This window comes from Coffea eugenioides, chromosome 6 (genome assembly GCF_003713205.1).
Source record: "Coffea eugenioides isolate CCC68of chromosome 6, Ceug_1.0, whole genome shotgun sequence".
NCBI lineage: Eukaryota > Viridiplantae > Streptophyta > Magnoliopsida > Gentianales > Rubiaceae > Coffea > Coffea eugenioides.
In genome coordinates this window covers 10,174,295-10,194,799 of record NC_040040.1, presented here as the reverse complement: position 1 = coordinate 10,194,799, position 20,505 = coordinate 10,174,295, and the positions used below count along the sequence as shown (strand labels likewise).

General features: G+C 36.4%; 2 protein-coding genes across 2 annotated transcripts; one reads left to right on the top strand and one right to left on the bottom strand.

The window, feature by feature from the left end:
* Positions 1–5,813: 5,813 nt before the first annotated feature.
* On the top strand, positions 5,814–11,424 carry LOC113775791 (NAC domain-containing protein 75). Its single transcript, XM_027320801.1, has 6 exons — positions 5,814–6,351; positions 6,662–6,839; positions 7,104–7,678; positions 8,453–8,761; positions 9,098–9,214; positions 10,722–11,424. Exons 1-6 carry the CDS (start codon positions 6,214–6,216, stop codon positions 10,809–10,811), a joined length of 1,407 nt encoding a protein of 468 aa, XP_027176602.1. The 5' UTR covers positions 5,814–6,213; the 3' UTR covers positions 10,812–11,424.
* A 5,493-nt stretch (positions 11,425–16,917) lies between these two features.
* On the bottom strand, positions 16,918–20,258 carry LOC113775522 (putative dual specificity protein phosphatase DSP8). The gene is made up of 6 exons (XM_027320437.1): positions 19,683–20,258; positions 19,061–19,183; positions 18,091–18,184; positions 17,921–18,003; positions 17,733–17,822; positions 16,918–17,570 (listed from the first exon to the last, which is right to left on the bottom strand). The coding sequence occupies exons 1-6, from the start codon at positions 19,935–19,937 to the stop codon at positions 17,316–17,318; spliced, it is 900 nt and encodes a 299-aa protein (XP_027176238.1). The 5' UTR covers positions 19,938–20,258; the 3' UTR covers positions 16,918–17,315.
* Between the last annotated feature and the right edge of the window lie 247 nt (positions 20,259–20,505).

The window sequence follows — 20,505 nt, the reverse complement described above, 5'->3', positions numbered from 1 at the left end:
GCCATCAAATCAAATAGAAAAAAAAAAAAAAACCAGAGAACTGATGAATCTCTGAGATCCTAAGCCGTGAGGAGGTGTGTATGGGTAGACTTTCTTATCCGTGAAGGATCAGACGAGAAATCTTTATTCTGATAACGAAAGAAAGAAGAAAATTATACCTACAATCACCAATTTAAAGGCACATACAACAACATTTCAACTGCAAGGTCAAAGTCAGTGATCACTCTCAATTTAGCAGTATATATATATATTCTACAAATCCTGGGGTCTGAGAGAAACAGACACCATTACATATTCTTCTTCGACATGCGTCAATATTCAAACATCAACTCTATGAGCAAATCCCACATGATAAAGTATTACTACTGTGGATTGATTCAGCCAAAAAAAAAAAAAACCCAACTGTAGTCTGTCGTGCCTTGGAGATGGAGGAGTAAGACTAAAGGCCTTGTTAAACTATCACAACTCTCGCACGCAGCAGAAGAAGAATTGAGCAAAAATCGGAGGACAACAGTAGATGAACCTAACACGACTAAGTTATGCATCCAATTCGAATAGAATCAAAAAAGTTAAATTGGTCGTAACCAACCTCACCTCACATTAAAAACGAAAAAAAAAAAAAAAAAAATCTTGCCAAGTCCTAACTAATTCTAGGTTTTCTTCCTTGCTTTGCCTTCATCCACCTTCCTTAGACAAACTTGTGAGTTCCGGACAAGCTGCAAGATGTATCATCATACCATATATATGGCCAATTAAAATTTCACAACTTCCCTTTTGTCCATCTTCTGCATTTTCTTATCTTCTTGCTTCTTGTGATTGCGCTCTTTCCAAAGCTCATTTCTCTTTCCAAAGTCATCCAGTTAGAAATTCTCGTCGCTCTACGAAATGATTTAAATGAAAAAAAAAATTCCTATTTTGCTACATGCTAAAAAGCCTTAATTACCTTCTAACTATTGAAAGGAGAAAAAGAAATCTTGAGATCAAGTGTCAAACTAAAGTAAAGTCGTCCACAATTAGAAAAAAAAAAAATTAATATGTAAAAGTAAGTAATGTAGGTCTTTAAACACTTTTGGCTTAATGATGAGGGCGATGGCATGCCTGCTCATAACCAAATCATTAGAGGATGGCAAACAGGTCACATGGCCAAATACAAGTGGAGGCATAACCATATATATATATTATATATATATATATATAGAGTGCGTGAACAATGCCAAGCAATTTTCTATCGCCATTATATATTGGGTTTGAGGTTCTTTTTTTTTTCGTCATTTTAATGGCTCAGTTTATTTTGTTTCTAATGTTAAAGAACGAAATATGAGTTAGTTGAAATACTTGGTGTTAACAAAATTCCCAGTAGATTAAAGAAGCAACAAACAGATTAGAAGCAACACGTTCCTTTTTTTCCTTTTTTTTTGGATTATATATATATATATACACACACACACACAGAGGAGGATAATCAATTCTTATAAAATTTTGGTACCCTCATTTCCGATGCATCAAGGTTTGTAAATTAACATTTACCTGATAATGAAGCAATTTTTTGAATTTTTTTTTTTTTTAAAAAAAAAAGCTTTTTGGTATAGGAAGCATAGTGGGCTGCGGCGTTGCTTTTTCATTTTTCTTTTTCTCAAATCAAATCCTCACAGGATTGCACGTATCTTTGTTTTTAATTTCTTTTTAGTTAATTACTTTAAACTTTTCGCCCTAAAGAATGGTGGAACCAATCCCAAATATATACCTTAAGGGCTCCAAATTTGAAATTTCAGCCCCTGTCACCCAACTTTCAAAAAGCAAAACATGAACGAATTTTCCGTTTTAATTTTACGGCATTTTAGATCGATGGAAATCCCAGTATAAGGAAAACCAATTTATTTACAATATATATCTAAACGGCTGTTCTTGCAATTAACGATACCAAAAAGGAAAAAGCATAAAGGGGTTGATGAGCATATATACATACATATATATATATATATATATATATATATATATGACATGTTCAATTTGTACACTTATTAGTTGGGGGGAATATTTCATCTCAAACATACAGTTAAATTAGATTTAGTAGCATGCATTCACCACTTCACTTCTAAAAGAATAAAATAAAAGCAAGTACTTGTATTATTAAGATCAGCAAGGAGAGGGATTTAATTACTTATAGTATTATTAAGTTTTTGTTGTCGCTTGAATAATCAAAAGATTTTCTTTCTTTGTCTTCTCTGTCTATATAATAAGTAAATGAAAGTTGAGGTCCTCGTCCTGACCTGCTCCGGCCTCTAATTTCCTAACAGCAGAAAAGCCACCTGAAATCAATTTTATGTCCCCAGGAGGATTACTAAGTTTTACCTTCAAATTTGGAAATCATTATTATTATTATTTTGCTACTTAATACAAATTCGTTGAGATGTTGAATGCATGCTCAGAAAGCACATTCCTCACCACTTACAACAACGTCTCGGTTGGTCTTTTCAACATTATTGATTATGTAAAAATTACTACTTAACAAACACTAGTCTGAATTGGATGGGATGATCATCGATACATCAGCCACAACAATTCGATCCATCATCTTTATTTTTTATAATACAAAACAGAAAGAACCCAGTATACAGAACAGCGAATCGTACTGATAGATAATCTTTCTTTCTTTCTTTCTTTCTTTGCTTTTTAAGAACAGAGAAACTTCTCAATCAGCAGGTGCCGTACGCTCGAAATTTGATGCATCTGGTGTTGTTTGCACAGAATGCCAAGATGATTGTGGCACATGCGGGAGTGTGGAGACACCGACACCCCACCACCAATCTCATATCATATAGTAAAATATATACAATTAATTATTCTAATTTACAAAGACACCATGGTGGGTCAGTCAGCAGTCAACTTGGCAGATAGTCTCACTCTCACCGGTTTCAGATCCTTCTTCCTTCTCCCTTTCCTTTCTTTGGGACAAAAAGACATGTACAGTCTAATTAAAGGATGCCCATTCATATATATTATGCACGGTGTTTAGCCAGCCATTCGAGAAAAAGCATTTTCAGCCGTCTGATTTGAGTTGAACTTCATGTGCTCAACTCAAGGAGAAAGAGGAATTTCAGGTCTGCTTCTCTTATTCTGAAGAAGAAGAAGACATCATAATTGTGGTGGTATTTCTTGTACTAGCTTAGGATCGATGTAGAATGGTTTCTTAATTAGCTGCGAAAAGGAAATATCTAGCAGATTAACATTTCTCATCATAGCCATTACTTAGCTCCAAACAAAAAACCGCTCCGGAGTCATCTTCATCATTTATTTTTTGACCAGGAAGAAAGAATGCCATTAAACAAATATTTTGATGGAGAGCATAGCATGGATGCTTAACAAACCCCACAACAACAAAACCCTAGTCGTAGTGATCTCATATTGTATAGTCGAAGAGCTTTTTAATTAGTTTTAATTAATAATGCTATTGATGTATGATTTATCATCCACCTTTATCAAGTACCTTGGTAAATAAGGCAAGCAACAATTTTACATAGATCCATATATTACACTAGTCTTTGATAGTAATTAAAGTGAGAGGATATATAATTCTTTTTTTTTTCTTGCAAAATTTTAGAGTCTCTCTTGAATCGGGAGGGGGGGGGGGGGGGAAGTAATACAAGTATGTTTAAACTATTAGAAAAACAAAAAAAAAAAAGAATGAATTTCGAACACCAAATTAGTCAATCTCCAAATAGTAAATATTAGAGTAAATTTTATATGCACTGACAGTGTATACACTATCACGTTTGGATATATGACACACATGCAACATTGGTGAAAGTGTATACACTGTCAGTGTATAAAAAATTAATCCTAAATATTAACCATTGACCATCAACTAGTCAAGTTATTTCCTACCATTCAACTTATGCCAAGAGAATTCCTTCAAAAAGAGAAGGGGTTGTCCCCAAAAATTACAAATCAACTTTCTCTCTTTAAAAAAAAAAATAGTGAGGAAATATTAGTGAAGCAGGAGAGATCTTAAAAATAAAAGGACAAAAAAAAAAAAAAACGGCAGGATAGATCTTGTAGTGGTGGGGTCGCATTCTTTGATGTGCAAGGCAAATACCATAACGTTGTACAAGTGCGAAATACATGAGATGAAAAAAAAAATTAGAAAATACGGACAATGTCATGGCTAGAATAACCTCTGGATATAAAAATATAAACAAATGTTTACTCCAAAAAAAAAAACACATAAACAAATTCTTTCTCTTTATTTTTTTCGTCCCGTATTGGTCTTTTGGATGAGCTAATTAGTTGGAGCACTTGTTAATCACTCAAGTCCTAATGATTTTTTTTAACATTAATTTAACAGTACAAAGCTGAGATTTTATCAGAATGCAATGCAAGGGTGGAGGCTGGTGGTGGTCCATCAAGTATACTGCTCATTTGCCTTGCATATCAAGCAATCTTGTACCCTTCTCTCCCTCTTTCTCTCTCTGCAACATTCATGGCTGTAGAATCATGATCAGCACTCCAGCTCAAAACCCATGTGAGTTTCTATCATTTTTCTCCCTTTTTTTTTACCACCATTAATTTCTTTTTTTGCTAATTAAATTAGAAAAATCGCCTTCTGTCCAATCCGAGTTAATTTAAAAACAGTATGCAGCTCTCAGTACTCACAGACATAGAAAATCATATACCACTCACCTCACCAGGGATTTTGTCCATGGGATGATCAATTAGTTGTCAAAGTTCTTGGACAATTTTCTTCATTTCCTGATTGATGGACTCTCAAATCTTCCTAGGTCAAAATAACCAACTAATTTATTTTATCTTCACAATAGATTTTATGCCACAACTTATTAGCAAGAATTTGACACTGATATCAACATGAACACTTTTTTAATTAGTACTAAGAAAACAGAGACAACATACGTACTTATATAATAAGAGACTTTCTTGATTAAATAAAGCATAATGGTGATTGTTGTGCTAGTACACATATGGTTAGCCTTGCTTTTGAGTGTGGGATGGGGATTGCTTTGTTGTATGTGTAGATTAGTAGTAGTATGTTGTAACAGCTAAGAAGGCCGTTTCTTAGCTTTTTGCTTTTTCTACCCCAAGACCCAAAAGACTCTTGAGTAGTAACACTTTCTTACTACTACTACTATTACTACCACTACTAATCATCCAACACAACAAAGCCATCCCTTCAAGCTTTAAGGGGGGGAAATAAACCAACTTAGAGGTTTTCTTTCCTTTTCTTGCTAGTAGCTTGTGATGTTGATAATTTGTTCTATCTGCTTTTTTCCTGTCTTCTCTCTCTCTCTCTTTGAAACGGAACCGCCTGCTGTTCTATACTAGCTGTGCTCTTAAATTAGCAAAGAGATAGAAAGAGAGAGAGAAGGGAGAGAGATTAAAGCCTAAAGGTAAGAGTATAATAGGGGAAGGGGAAGGAAGGAGGTGCCTTTTTCTTTACCACAGTACTGGCTTCTTCAGTTAAAGTGGAGAGAGATTTCCGGTGTTTTCCATGGTAACTGATAAAGCAGGTTTTATAGTTCAAGCCCACTTGACTCCCAGTTTTTCTTCTTCTTCTTTTTTTTTTCTTTTCTTTCCTCTCCTTTCTCCTTTCTTTCTTCTTACTAATATTCTTTCTTCCCCTTCGCTTCCACCTCTTGGCCTCCTAACCGCCCCTTATCGCAAACCAACATCATATATAAAGAGAAAAATGATTTCTGCTATTACTCATATATATTAATGTTCAAAGAGTTTGTTGTTCATTTGATTTTGTTTCGAGAAAAAGTTTTAAGCTTTGTAATGAATTCTTCACTTCTTTACAACCCATCTTTCTGTAAGGTCGAATTTTCACGACCCACTTAGTATTTCTTGATGATCATATGTGCTAAATTTTAAAGTTCAAAATTTTCTATTCTCCATCCATTCGATCCTTAGTAGATAGAGTTATGCTGATACCTCCCTTGTTGTACTCTTTAGTTGGCAGTTTCATCTCGTTTGAATTGAATCCATCAAGATACTATCGCTTGATATCAACGAGGCGGCAGCTCTAGTACCGGCTAGAGGCTTCATTTGCAGAATATACATATATAGCTAAGAATTAAGGTGTGGGATCGCTACTGGGCTCGTCTGTTTCTTAATGGAAGTTGAAGCTATAGGTGCTTCTTGATAACGTACCGTCGGAAGAAGGGAAGAGAAGAGAAGAGAAGTAGAGAGTTGAGAGAAATGAATAAGAGTCTGCAGAGTCATCAATTGGGGTCGGGCATCAGCAGTTCTGATCTCATAGATGCAAAGCTTGAGGAGCATCAGTTGTGCGGATCCAAGCACTGTCCTGGTTGTGGTCACAAGCTCGATGGAAAGCCGGTACGGCAGGCTAGCTACTACTACTACGGATTTTGAATCTTATTTTTTGGTGTAATATTCTTGCTTGGCTTCATTGAAAAGATTTTGACGAAGAATCAGACCAGTATAAGAATTTTATTCCCGCTTTCTTATTGCCTGATTTAATTTTCATTCATTCTTGAACCTTGAGGATGGCTTTTTCCACAGAAAACCCAAATTTAAAATTTTTTTCAAAAAAGTTCTTTCCTGATGTACTACTAGGAGTTTCATTCTTGAGGATCCTTAAGTAGTATTCATGATTTTTAAAGTTTACTGATACTGGAGCTTGCAGGACTGGGTAGGTCTACCAGCCGGGGTGAAATTTGATCCAACAGACCAGGAGTTGATAGAGCACCTTGAAGCCAAAGTCGAAGGCAAAGAATCAAAATCACATCCTTTGATTGATGAGTTCATCCCCACCATTGAAGGAGAAGATGGGATTTGCTATACTCATCCTGAGAAACTTCCAGGTTAGTTGCGCTTTGGTGGCATATATGGTTGCTTTTAAGACTAGCCCATGGTGAGTTAGGTTTTACTAGTTACTTCTTTCTTAGTTGGAAGATGGAACTAGTTAAACTTACACGAATTGTTCTAGGGTTTGTTTTATTTTTTGTCCGTACTTCCAAGAGAGATGCACTTAATCTTGCAGTTCCGTTCGTTACACCTGTATTAACCTACCTTTGATATCTATCAACCTTTTACAGTACGACGTACGTTTCTTAAATTGTTGTCAGGAGTTACAAGAGATGGGTTGAGTAGGCATTTCTTCCACAGACCATCAAAGGCTTACACCACTGGCACAAGAAAGAGAAGAAAAATTCAAACAGAATGCGACTTGCAAGGTGGAGAAACCCGGTGGCATAAGACAGGCAAGACTAGGCCGGTCATGGTGAACGGCAAGCAAAAGGGTTGCAAAAAGATTCTTGTTCTCTACACAAACTTCGGCAAAAATAGAAAACCCGAGAAGACTAATTGGGTCATGCACCAATACCATTTGGGACAGCATGAAGAAGAGAAAGAAGGAGAGCTTGTGGTTTCCAAGATATTCTATCAAACTCAGCCAAGGCAGTGCAACTGGACGGAGAGGGCTACCACAAATGCAGGCGAAGGAACAAATGATTCCATTACTAGAAGAGACAGCGGTGGCGGAAGCGGAAGCTGTTCTTCCAGGGAAATAATGACTAGTCATGGAGATGAACTGTCTGCTGCTGCTGTTGGTGCTGCAATATCAAGTTACGGTGCTTTGGACATTCAGCAATTGAAAGCTGACCAATTTAGCTTTCTTCCATATAGGAAAAGCTTTGATGAGGTAAACTGTTCATTCAATAGCACTCCTGTTCAATAGTTTTCAGGAAATGAGAAGAATTGGATTCGCACACACGTCCTTCTCAAAAATCAAACAACTAGTCTAGTCTCTGGAAGAAGAAGCCCTTTTGGTTTTGGTCATTGAAGTCGATAGATTTTTCGGTCAAAGATTAGTCATAGTTATGGTGGTTGGTTAATTTGGACAACTCCTCTCCTACTTTCTTTCGAAGTAACCGAAAGTAGAAGGATATATACATGCATGGTCATGCGCAGTTTTTTTGAATTCTTGATATCTCCCCAAGAGCCTCTCTTTTCTTCTTTATTTCATGATAAATCACGTATCCAAAGAGCTGAAGATGTTCGGGGTGGTCTAAGTATACGCTTAGGATCCGAATATACAAAAGGAAAATAAAGAGAAAAGAAATAGTCTTAGCTTTTGTAAGGTGACAGTCAAAGAATGCAAAATTCCTGCATGTGAAGGAGAGAACATCAAAGATTGCTTTTCCCATACGCATTGCTTGTGTATGCAGCCTGACAATTATGCTAAAACTTGCTTGATATTAACTATGCATCAGCTAACTAAAGTATAATCCGTTGTTCAACCACCATTGGAAATTACAAACGCAAGACAGAGAAATGAAAGTGAACCAAAACTCTTTCTTTTCTTTTCTTTTTTCTCCTAAAACAAAAAAAAAAAAAAAAAAGTTAAAATGATCTTGTAACATGTAATCAACGTAGAGTGGGGAGCTTAAAAAATTAAATGGTGTTTGTTTTGCAGGGTGGAATTGGGGAGCCTTCAATTGTAAGGGAAGGTCCAGGTGTTGCAGCAGCAGCAGCAGCAGTGGGCACGTGCGAAGAGCGTGACATCCCTGAACACCAGAGGCAACATCACGTGACTCATGAGCTTCATCACCATCATCATCATCATCATCAGCAGATTCCAACAACAGCATTCCACATCACTCGGCCTTCCCACTCCATTTCAACCATCATCTCTCCACCGCCCCTTCATCACACTTCAGTCATTCTCGACGACGACTCCTTCCACCATGTCTCCAGACTCATGCTCCCAACTGATAATTTTCAGGTGCAATAAAGTGTTGATCTTTAACCCCAAATAAGCCAAACCCTCGTTTCTTTCTTCTGTTTTTTTTCATCTTTCTCCTCTTTTTGGTCGTACCTCCCTAAAATTAATATCAGTAACTTAATGGAAACGAAGGGTTTTTTTTTGTGTCAACCACAAAACAAAAAATAAGGGGTTTTTGTGTCAGCAGAGGTGCACACATGGAATTATATTTTCTCTTTCCATAGGTTTGTTTTTTTGCAGACAATACATGATCATATGGATGATTATGTCTTTTTTTTTATTGTTTGGTTGTTTTGTATTATAAAAATCTGAATCATTAATGTGTTCTTTCGGCAGCAACATCAGCAGCAGCAGCAACAGCCACAACAACAACAACATCATAAACTCGGAGGAAGGTCTGCTTCTGGGTTGGAGGAGCTCATTATGGGGTGCACATCTACTGACATCAAAGAAGTAAGTTCCAACTTTTTTGACCCGAAAGTGTTATTTGAGCTTATGTGTCAAAATATTATTAAGCCAGCAGTAGTGCATTAGCAAGAAAAGCATAATTTAATCAATATATATATAATATTCTCCTATAAATCGAGCGGCACTGAAAAGAAGAATTAATGCTCACAGATATGTCCTTAATTCATGCTTCATATATCGTTTTAAATGCACACTCGTATTTATTAGTCTTTGCAGTTGGACAAATTCTAACACCGTCAAACAAACCCTTTTCTTTAACATATAGAGAGGACTTAATTTCAGGGCTGTGTATTAAATTCATGATGCATGAATAAACCTCTACTATGAGAATTCACTACTTTTAACAATGCCATAGTTTATACCGCCGAGAGCCAATGATGAAAACATTTACCAAAAAAGAGGGAACTGAAAGGATAAGAAAGATAGTCTACATCTTTACACTACTACTATCTTAAGCTAAAGAGAGGAGCTAGAAACCTTTTCCTTTTCTCTTTATCTCTTTCTTCTTTTCTATTTTTATGTTATGAAAGCTCCACTTGACACGGGGTTTCAACTGGAGTGGAAATTCTGGTACTTCTTTTGTAACTTGTACCATTTTCTGCCATGCAGGATCAATCTAATATGCTTAAGATAATTATAGTCCATTTCCTTTTCTGCGTGTGGGATTAAACTTCTAGGCATTGGACCATTGTAAACAAAAGGAAAGGAAAAAGAAACGGAACTCTTCTTTCTTTCTCCTCCTCCTTCGTTTTCATCCTCCCTGAATGTTTCTTTATTAAAGAACGTTGTTTAGGAACAAAACTGTGCCGTGATTTTACTCTCCCCACCCACCCAAAGTTTCAGATATTGATGTTGCAGCTTGCTTCGTCATGTTCAAGCGTCTTCCGTTTCCTTCTTATTTGATTTCCACCTTTTTGTTGTATCCTTTCAGTCTCTTAGTCATTTCATGAGGACTTCTTACTTACACTCTTAGCTTTTCTAAAATGCGAAAAAAGTGCATAATATAGGGTGTAGATACAAGAAAAGCAAATTAAGACTAACAAAGCTATCGAGTGGGGAATTACAAACATGTGATAAGCCAATGTTTAGAAGACCAATGCAATGAATCAGAAGTTGCCCGAGTTCATCAGCAATTTGTGTTTGATTTGCTGGATGACCGACATTCTCATGATCTTTCCTCAAAAATTTTGTACTAAGAATTAACGAAGAACAAAAATAAAAGAGGGAGAATAAAAAAAGTACATTTTTGACCTTTAAGTACAATTAAAAGAACGGAAGATTGTAACTGAAAACTTTTTGTCGAGTGTTGTCCCCCTTAGTAGGAAGGAAGGAAGGAAGGAAAGAAAGAAAGATAAAAGAAGACACATGAACAGAAACGCACAATCCACCGCAGGAAAAGGGAGTAAAAAGAATTTCTTTGGTTGGATGAGTCTGTATATTGGGAAAGCCCCAAAATGCTGAAATGGTTCACATGGTTTGATTGTTATTGCAGGAGTCATCCATCACAAACCCACAAGAGACAGAATGGTTGAAGTACTCCTCATTCTGGCCTGATCCTGACAACCCGGATCATCATGGGTAGGAGCAATAAAACCATACTAAAGCAGCCAAAAACAACCACCACCCACAGACACACTCATGCTCATGATCATTAGTACTTGAAGAAGCAAAGTTCCTGAAGTTCTTTTAAATAAGTGGCCTGCAGGAGAGACCATCTATATAGTTTTTCCCTTTATCTATATATCTTTTTCACTGGAGCAAATGCCTGGTAAGGTCCTAAGATCTGATGGCTCAACTGAACTAACTGTACGACAACCCAATCCCCGTTGGAAAAGCAAGAAAAGAAGAGTATAGAAAAGGAAAAAGAAAGAGAGACACACAAGGGAAGAGAAAAGAAAAGAAAAGAAACCCGAAAAAAGGCTGCTCTCTTCTGACATGTAGAAGGGGATGAAACCAATGAACCTAAGTAAAGCAAAGCAAAATCCCTCTGCATGAAAATCATCACCTCTATGATTACCGTATCATCTTTATGCCCGCCCTATTCTTACTATTTGTTTATTTTTAGCTATTTGTACATTTTTTTGCCCTTTTGTTGTTAATTATCTACACAAAAACATTGTAGGATTTGTGCTAAGTGCAAGCCGGAAACTATGTTAGTTGTCTTGGCACTCACTTTTAGATGAGCAGAAGAATACTTGTTGGAAAACAAATTATTCCCTTTTATAGAAATGGAAATATCTTAATGATTTGTTAAAAGCCGGTTGCCGTCTTACTTTCACACCGCTTCTGAGAATCCGAGAACATTTTATAGTATGAAAATGGCCGGGCTTCTTTACTGATAATCATTTACTAAGCATCCAATATTTATACGAGGATTCTTTTTTTGCAGACTCTATTCCTGGTACATAAGGCTAGACAGAATAGGACCTTGAAACTAAATATCCGTACTTCACATTTTCAGTTTTTCTCCTCGTTTGAATCATTAATTTAGCCCACATTAAAAAAAAAAAAATTTCTTCAGCTAGCTAGCTTGTATTTCCAGTGTAACTATAGACCCAATTTGCTGTAGGTGTGAAGTTATAGAGTGTTATTTACTGGGGCAGAACCTAAGAGGTTGCCAGACTCTCATTTTACACATTTCGTCCTAGTCCTCTGTCCTTGACAATAAAGCGGGTGAGCATAAGCTGGCTAGGTGGGCTGCTTTAATACAGTTCTTATCTCTTTAGGAAATGTGGAATCTTGGAATAGCAGTAACAGAAATCACATTTTAAATGATGAGTTTATTAATTTTCTGTTACTTGTTATTGCTTTATTCTAATTCTAGATGCGAGCTTTTCCTGTATTGTGTACTATAGAGTTAGATATCAATGCGAGCTGGGAGAGAAAGAGACAGAAAGAAAAGAGAGAAGGGGACGTGCATGGTGGTGTATCTTTTCTTCTTCTTCTTCTTCTTCTTACGGGTTACGGGACGTGCATGTAATAAAGCCAAAATCAAGAATGGGAGGAGGGTTTTTGAGTGAGTACGCAGCTTCGTGGTAGTTTCTCGTCTCAAGGGAATAAAGACGCACAGAGTCGGAAGAATATATATATAAGAGGACAAGAGTAAGCTTTAGGCATTGAAATGACCAATATCTCCCAACTTCTCTTCAAACATTTAATCATACCTTTATTTTTCAATGAAAAGTGGAAATATACTTGGAATCGATCGAATTAATAAGAGATATAATAGGAGGAGGACGTGTATACATATGGAAACTATTGCGGAAGACTACATAATAGACCTGCGTGCGAGCTTCTTCAACGCAAGTGTGAGTTGAAAAATGGTTGTAGTCGCAAACAAGGAATAAAGTATCGTATGGACATGAACGACGTAGCAGTTTAATCTTGATTGCTATATCTACAGCTAGACTGACAAATTAGGTCTAATCTAAATCTGTTTGTCAAATTGTGACAAGATCGAAAATACCAAAATTAAGTGAACTAACCAAGAAAAAAGGGGGGGGGGGGGGGGACACTTTTTTCTGTACCATTTCTCGGTATTTAGACCCTGCCAAGACAGTTTTTCTCTTACATTTTCTTATGAACTAAGAGATATTACAAGCAAAAATGAGTAACCAAGAGAAGAGCTAGAGGGGAGCAAAGGTACAAAAGACGTTCGATTCTTTGATTTTTGTCTAGGAATTGGAGTATCCTGGCACAGAAGAATGTAATGTGAAAGATGCTTGAATTGAATATTTTGCAAGGATGAAGGAAGAGAAACACAATCCAATAAGATGTAATCCATCCGTCCCACTTTGATAGTCCTGTTTTCCTTTTTCATCGGTCCCAAATTGTAGTCCACTTTCCAATTGAAAAATTTAGTTGTCTTTTAATTTTTCTAAAATATCCTTATTTAATGTAAGTTGTTATTACTATAAACTACCTTATTTAATATAGATTATTAGTATTGAATATAACCTACTCCATTTAATGCATTTAGATTTTCCAAAACATATTGATATATGAAAAGCCAACTTTATTTAATGTAAGGGTATTTTAGGAAAATAGCAATCTAAATTTGTTTTTCCAACAAAGTTAACTATTTTTTCTTAAATTGTGTGAAAAAAAAACTAGGACTATCAAAATGGGATTGAAGGAGTAGTAATTTCAAGAGAGGTATATATATATATATTGTAGAAACATCGGAATTTAGAAAGAGAAACGGAATGAAATAGGAAAGGAAATAAATAAGAAGAAGGACATGTCCTGTTGAAGCAAAAAAGTTGATGTTAAGTTCTTTCACTTTATAGAAGATTTTGGCTGCTTTTAAAGTAATATATATATGTATATATATATATATATGGCAGAGAGAGCTGCATGGGATAACCAGTTGTATAGATTCGGTCCCGTAAAGAAGTTGCAGGAGGAATTTTTCTGTAATGCTATGAGGAATATCACAACATGGCCCTAAAAAAAACCAACTTTCTGGATTCCTTCTCCTTCATCCAGGGGAGGGAGCTCATATGACAGCTCAAATTTTCAAGTTTTACTGCTCCCCATGAATCCAGCCTAATCTCAGAGTAAGATTTGGTCCCTCTATCTCTATGACGTGGAAGAGCTTCTTTACATTTAAGATGATGATGTGATGGGACTTGGGAGCATCATTTTTCTTTTCTATGGAAAATATAATTAATAATGATATCCAGTCATTTGGATTATCCAAAAGCGCAAAGGGCAACAAAAAAAAAGGAGCTAAGCCCATATAATATTGCATGTAAAATCAACTACGCTTGGAGATATCTGCATACTTTAGACTTTGACAAGTAGATAATTTTCACTTACCCCAAAAAAAATGTAGATAATTTTCCATATTCTACGTACATAAACAACACCAGGTCACAGACCCGTTGGTTCAAATTTTTCTTTTCTGTTTCTTGTATTTAACAATACTAGTGGTACATTCGTTTTTTTTTTTTTTACTAGTATTTTCTTCGTCCAAAACAAATACTAATTCTACATTGGAATCAGCAATTTCTCCAAATATATTAGCATTTCACGGCCATGTGATGAATGTACGCCTGTGCCTATCTTGAAGATAGATATTACTACTAAAAGTTAGTTTACGACGGAGGCATCTCCTGGCACTGGCAGGCAGAGCAGCGTATTTGGTTGGTGGTGGTGGTTTGATATCTTGGCTCTGGTGGGGTAGCGACCTTCTTTTTTTTTCTATTGGGGATTTTTTTGGGGCCGTTGTTGTGTGTCTGGGGGAGGGGGGTTGGGTTTAGGTAACCGCCATGTTTGTACTAAATGGTATTATGTGCCACTGTTTGGACTGAGGCGATGGGAGGGGATTGTTTGGAGAGGTGTGTGTATGTGTGTGTGTATATATATATATTGTGTTGTTAGGAATGATTTCTGAGCAGTGAAAGGACATTACAGAGAAGTTAATTAAAAAAAAAAAAAAGGAAAAAGGACTAGTTATTTTGTCTAGACTTGATTTCTCATCAAAAGTTGAGGAAACAAAAGGAGAAGTAATCAAATTTAATGAAATAATATAAATTTTCTGAAAAGACAATTTTTTTTTTTTCCTTCCTTTCCAATCAACTTATGCTTGGATCTTTTTTCTTTCCTTCCTTTCTTGTGCCTTTCTAATGAGTACCGACTAAGATGTAGTAACCGGCACTCGTTAAAATGTTGTTTAGGTATTTAAAATTTTTAAAAAATAAAATCAATCAGAAAAATTGTATAAATGCAAGGTAGAGTAACAATTTTTAGTATGTGTATCCACGTGATAAGTTAAATATGATTTAGATGTGTTAAAGAATACTTATTATACGGCCGTTAGAACACAAAAAAAAAAAGGGATTACACTTCTTTGTTTGTCCTCAATAAAAATAAAAAAAAAAAAACAAAGACACTACTGATTACTTCCATTCTTTTCCAGCAAGATGGATAAAACACTTTTATTCTTTCCTTTGTTTTCCACCCGTGTTTTTACTTTCTATTCCCTTCATTTCCTTCAATCCCAACGGTGAAAGTGAGGCTGATGATATGATACTCAAAACTCCAAAATTTAGATACAGCAAAATCTTCACAAACAACCTATAAGTAAGTAAGTAAACACCGCAGGGCCATATATATATATATATATATATATTTAAATGCAACTTTTTCGGAAATATTTAGCTACCATCCCCTCTTGTTACTATCAGATACTAACTGTGATATTAGCGCATAGTTGGTAACCATCCCCTCTTGTTACCATCCCCACTTTTTCGGTAAAATTTTCTGGAGAATTATCTTTCCACTGCATATTTGGTAACCACGGTGCGAAGTAAGGTCTTGCACCTTACAAGACCACATGGAATTCAAACAGTTTACTGAGCTGCATTTTACAGAAATATTATGCATGTTTCTGTCTTGAGCTTATATAGCTGCTCTCTAATATCTAACGGTTCATGATATCAAAGAGCCTATGGTAAACAGTACCAGGAACGACGGGCAAATGTTGAAGCAAAAATTAATGTCATATGGCAGCGGTATTGATCTAGTAGTTAAGCAATTAAAAGCTCAGCACTGGAGATTTCATTCTTCACATTGATCCATGAAATTTTCTCACCTTAGGTACAATTTCTTTATTGAACAAAAAAAAAAAAAAAAAAGGGATCAAGAAAGAAGCCAAGGGCCTTTGGTAAAGAAATAGTTCCTTCGTAACACAATGGACAACATAATGGATACGATTAAATGTAAACATTTTTTTTTTTTTTGCGTGGGAGGTGGGTTTAGATTGTAATTTTTCATCCAAAAACTTTTACGTTTTCTTCTGTGAACACATTTTTCAATCACCTTTTTATCGCTCATGTGTATTAAATCACTATAGTACAATTTTGATATATAAAACTCAAAAATAGCAATAAAACCAGGGATCACGGACCTAAAATTGTGCAGTAGATGGTGACAATAGGACAGTCAATATAGAACTTTCATTTTCATGTAGCTCCAATTCCAATTTTATTTTCAAGACGAAAGTATTCCATAAAAGAATCAAAATATTTAGTACTGAAGTATTTACAAAGCGAGTTCATAACAGCGCTAGAAATGATTGTCAATTAATCACCCCTCCCTAGCTACTCTTTCTTCGTCTTTTGGCTTTTCTTTTTGTCCCACTCTTCGTATGTACTTTGGTGCAGAAACCAAAACAGCCCCCTCCGCCTAACCCACCCACCTTTCTCTAAGATGAAGAAAATTTGGCGAGAGACTGAATGGAATACTAGTTAGAAAGTCTTCCATGGAAATTCAAGCTTAGTTAAACCTTGTGCGTCTCGCTCGCTTAAAGCTTTTGGCAGCCAGAGACCGTGGTGGTACAAACCTCAATTATCTTTCAAATGCTAACTGTATCCGAGAGTAGAAAAAGAAATGAAGTCAATTCGACCCAAAGGGCAAGGAATATGATGGCCAGGATTGATAGCACAAACACGCTTCCAGCCCACGTTAAAGGGGTATATGATTTGAAGGTACTTAAATTCTTATTGGTGTTGGAGGATGACCGAACCAGATGTTTCTCAGGCATATGGAGCTATACTTGTTGCCACCTTTTAGACAAGCTTTCCAAATAATAATGAAAATTGTGCGCACTACAACAGCCTTCAATTTACTTCAAGAAACCACGCCGTCTACTCCGGTCATGAAACATTTGTCATGCCCAGGTGTTGAGCACCATACCACAACTGCACTGCTTTTTATCAATTTGCTCTGAGAAGCATCTACAACGTATTGAACGGTCAAAAGGCACCTTTTTCAAAATTCATGAAAGAAACAGATGCCTAACCACGGTGCGAAGGACGAAAAGGGGCCTGTTATCATAATTTGCCAGATTTTCCGCCCTAAATTAGAATATATCCAAAAACTGAAGCAAATATTTACAAATGGATTGAAGCAGGACCTAACCCCATGGTATACAGCCACATTTAAGGGATCAGTAGTTTGCTCTTCTGTCTTTGATTATTCCTCCCTCGTATTTCTTCCTACGACAAGACTACTGATGATACAACGACCTACTTGCCAATGCTCCTCTGTACAAGCAAGCAGCGGACCCAAAGGACAGAAACTAGCATGCCCGCGCCTCAGTTAGTTGCCTAGTAACAGGGACACACCCACCCGAAACTCTCAAAGACGCAAAGAGACAGGACAACCTTGCTATCATGGGCCTACTCCTCATTTTGGGTACAATCACCAGCTCCTTGGACGTATCATCGCCAGAACTCTGGTAGCCCTCCAAATCTGCTTTTGTTATCAACACAGCATCTACAGACGGAGACTGTCCTACACAAGCCAACCGCCACTCCTTGAATTCTTGTACAGCCTGCTCGTTAGACAAATGATTTGTCATGGAAGATGAGAAATGAGTAAGCACTGTAGAACATAGGGTCATATTTCCTTTAAAATAAGAACAATCAGAAGAAAGAATCAAATGTTAAACTCTGATTGAAATTCGAATATGCATCAGTTGGATATTGCTCATTACCTTCCATTGACAAGGAGCTAACAGCACCCTAGGTCTCCTAGAACGAACATACTCTAGTGCAGAAGCTGGAGTCATGTTCTTGTACTCCACCTGCGAGAAATCAAATAACAAATGTGAATAGTTAATGTGAATACTGGTGCTACATTTAAAAATTTGGAAAGACAATACCATAAATCCTGAAACCATACCAAATAGCAGAGAACAATTGTAGTGCTCCTTCCCCGCCCAGCTTTGCAGTGTACGTACGTCGTTAGACCAACAGATGCGTTCTCTGCCACCAAAAGAAGACATGTCACCTCATAGCTTAAAAACCAAACGAAGCCAAATAGAACAGGAAAAAAAAAAAGAATACACTTACCATGGATAAATTCAACAGCACGATTGATATCAAAAAATGATGGAGCAAAGAGATAATCCCGAGTTGGAATAACCAGATGGGCAATCGCATGAGCCTGCGAACCAAACATAAAAATTTGGTGAACATATATTAGACAATATTGACCAGAAAAAAAAATACAATGCCTCTCAATTAATTTAAATATCGTGTTATCAGCAATTTCTGCACCAGATCAAAGTCCTTTCTTTCAAAGTTCAAGATACAAATTTCATCTCCTAGTGTCCTAGGAAATGAGAAATCTTCATTAAGAATTTGTAGACAAAAACACCAAAAATGGGGAGAAATCAGAATCAATATAACGAAAAATTAGGCTCTTTTGTGTCTCATCTACTCAATTTCCAGCTCTGTTATTATCACATCAATAGAGTTGCACTGAGTATGATGAGATGGAAGATGATATTCCACTAGTTCATGCCAAAATGCTGAAGGCCGTATGGTCTTCCGTCTAAACTTCTTGACTAGAAAAAGAAATTTGCACCACAGTTCTTCAGCGTAGAATGCAGCTTGACATAATTTACGAGTCAAACAAAGAAGCTAGAAGTTTAGTACCAAAACTGCCTAAACAATTCCTAGGAAAAACAGAATTCTTACCACCCTACCATAAAGGGGATGCCCCTAAAATTTAGAGTACATATCTCGAGAAAAGCCCTGGAGAATTAAAAACATGTTACTGGAGGAAACAGAAGTTGATGGCAAGCTTCAGGCAGAAAGATAATCCACCAACCACCAATTATGAAGAAAAGGTTAGGACCCCCTATAGCAGCAAACACAAGTCAACAAATGTCAATAAAGCAAGCATATGATCAATCCGCAGCAGACAGCATAGAGAGTTATAGAACTCTATGATAGAATGCATAACCCAATATTTCCAACAAATTATCAACTTCAACATCTAACCTCAAAGCCAGATTCTATGTGCCAAGATACTCACGCGGTATAATGATGTTGGAACCAGAGTTTCATACGATTCATTCAGGGTAATAACACCACCAACACCGAGCTGCTTCAACCGAGGAACATCCTTGGGAAATGGAACTGCTCCCAAGAGCAAAAACTGAAAAAATCAAGACAAGAACGAAATGAAAGGTTAATAAATCTACTAGACTAGAACTGATTGACCATATAACCTCATCCGCAGAGTATTTAGATAGCTACGTTGAAAACCCAAATAATTTGAAAGAAATAACAAGTCTGAGATGACAATCTCATATATCCCGAACATAGCACAACTAGTAAAATATATTTCGGGAACAGTTCAGAATTTCCATTTGTCAACTCAACAGACTTAAACCAACGTCCACATATACAAGAATTCTCCTTCACCATATGCATAAAAACAATAAAACAGCTAAAACCCCCAAATTGAAGTTTTAAAGTAGCAGCAAAAGTAAAAAAATAAATTCTACAAAAATCCAACTCCACCAAAAAAATAAATAAATAAATAAAGTAGCAGCAAAAGTAAAAATAACATTCTACAAAAATCCAATTTCACAAAGGAAAAAATTAATTAAAAAAAAGGAACAACTGCGCAGACAGTACAATTAAAGTTGGACCTGATCAATTTGATCCCACCATCTGAACTCAGCTTGGTTCATTTTGTTACGGAAAACATTATACAAAAGGGTCGGATAAAATAGGATCCGCGCACCAGCTCCAACAAGAGCTCTCTTGGCGTCGACCCGGGCAATCATCCTGCGATCCTGATTGGAATTCCTATGATTGCCATAATAATCATAATCGCAATCAAATCCACCCACAATCGCAGTCTCTGACTCGTTCTCTATCTCATCCAAATCCTCTATCTTCATCTTTTTAAGCCCTAGTTTACTTTAAATTAGTCGACAGTTGTGCTACTCTTTTGAAAAACAATAAAAATTGAACTCAGGGAATACAGATAAAATTGATGAAAACTATGAATTAGGTACAGGGGTTTAGAAATCCCATTTGAAGCGGTAAAAAAAAAAAAGGCAAAAAAACAGGCGGACCGGTAGCATGCAGTGTCGGGTTGTGAGATTATCGAAAATGGAAGAGTAAAAAGTGGTGCTGAATTGAAGAAGGAAGGAAGAAAACTTGATCAAAGCAAAAGCAATCGAGTGGAAGGAAGGGTTGAGAGTCAAACTCTTGGAGGAGAGGGGTGAAGGGAATAGAATTTGGGGCTTCGGGTTACGGACTATTTACAGAAAACCCGCTGAGAATATTTTTCTACTAGTAAAAAAATATGGGATTAGCTGTTTTTTTGGAGTGTTTTTGAAAAACTTTGGGCCTGTTTGGAAGTAGGTTTTTAGGTCAAGTTTTTTAGCTACAAGTTTTTTAACAACTTTAGCTACAGGAACCCAAAAAAACTTATTAAATTTTTTAACCTACACATTTCAAAAT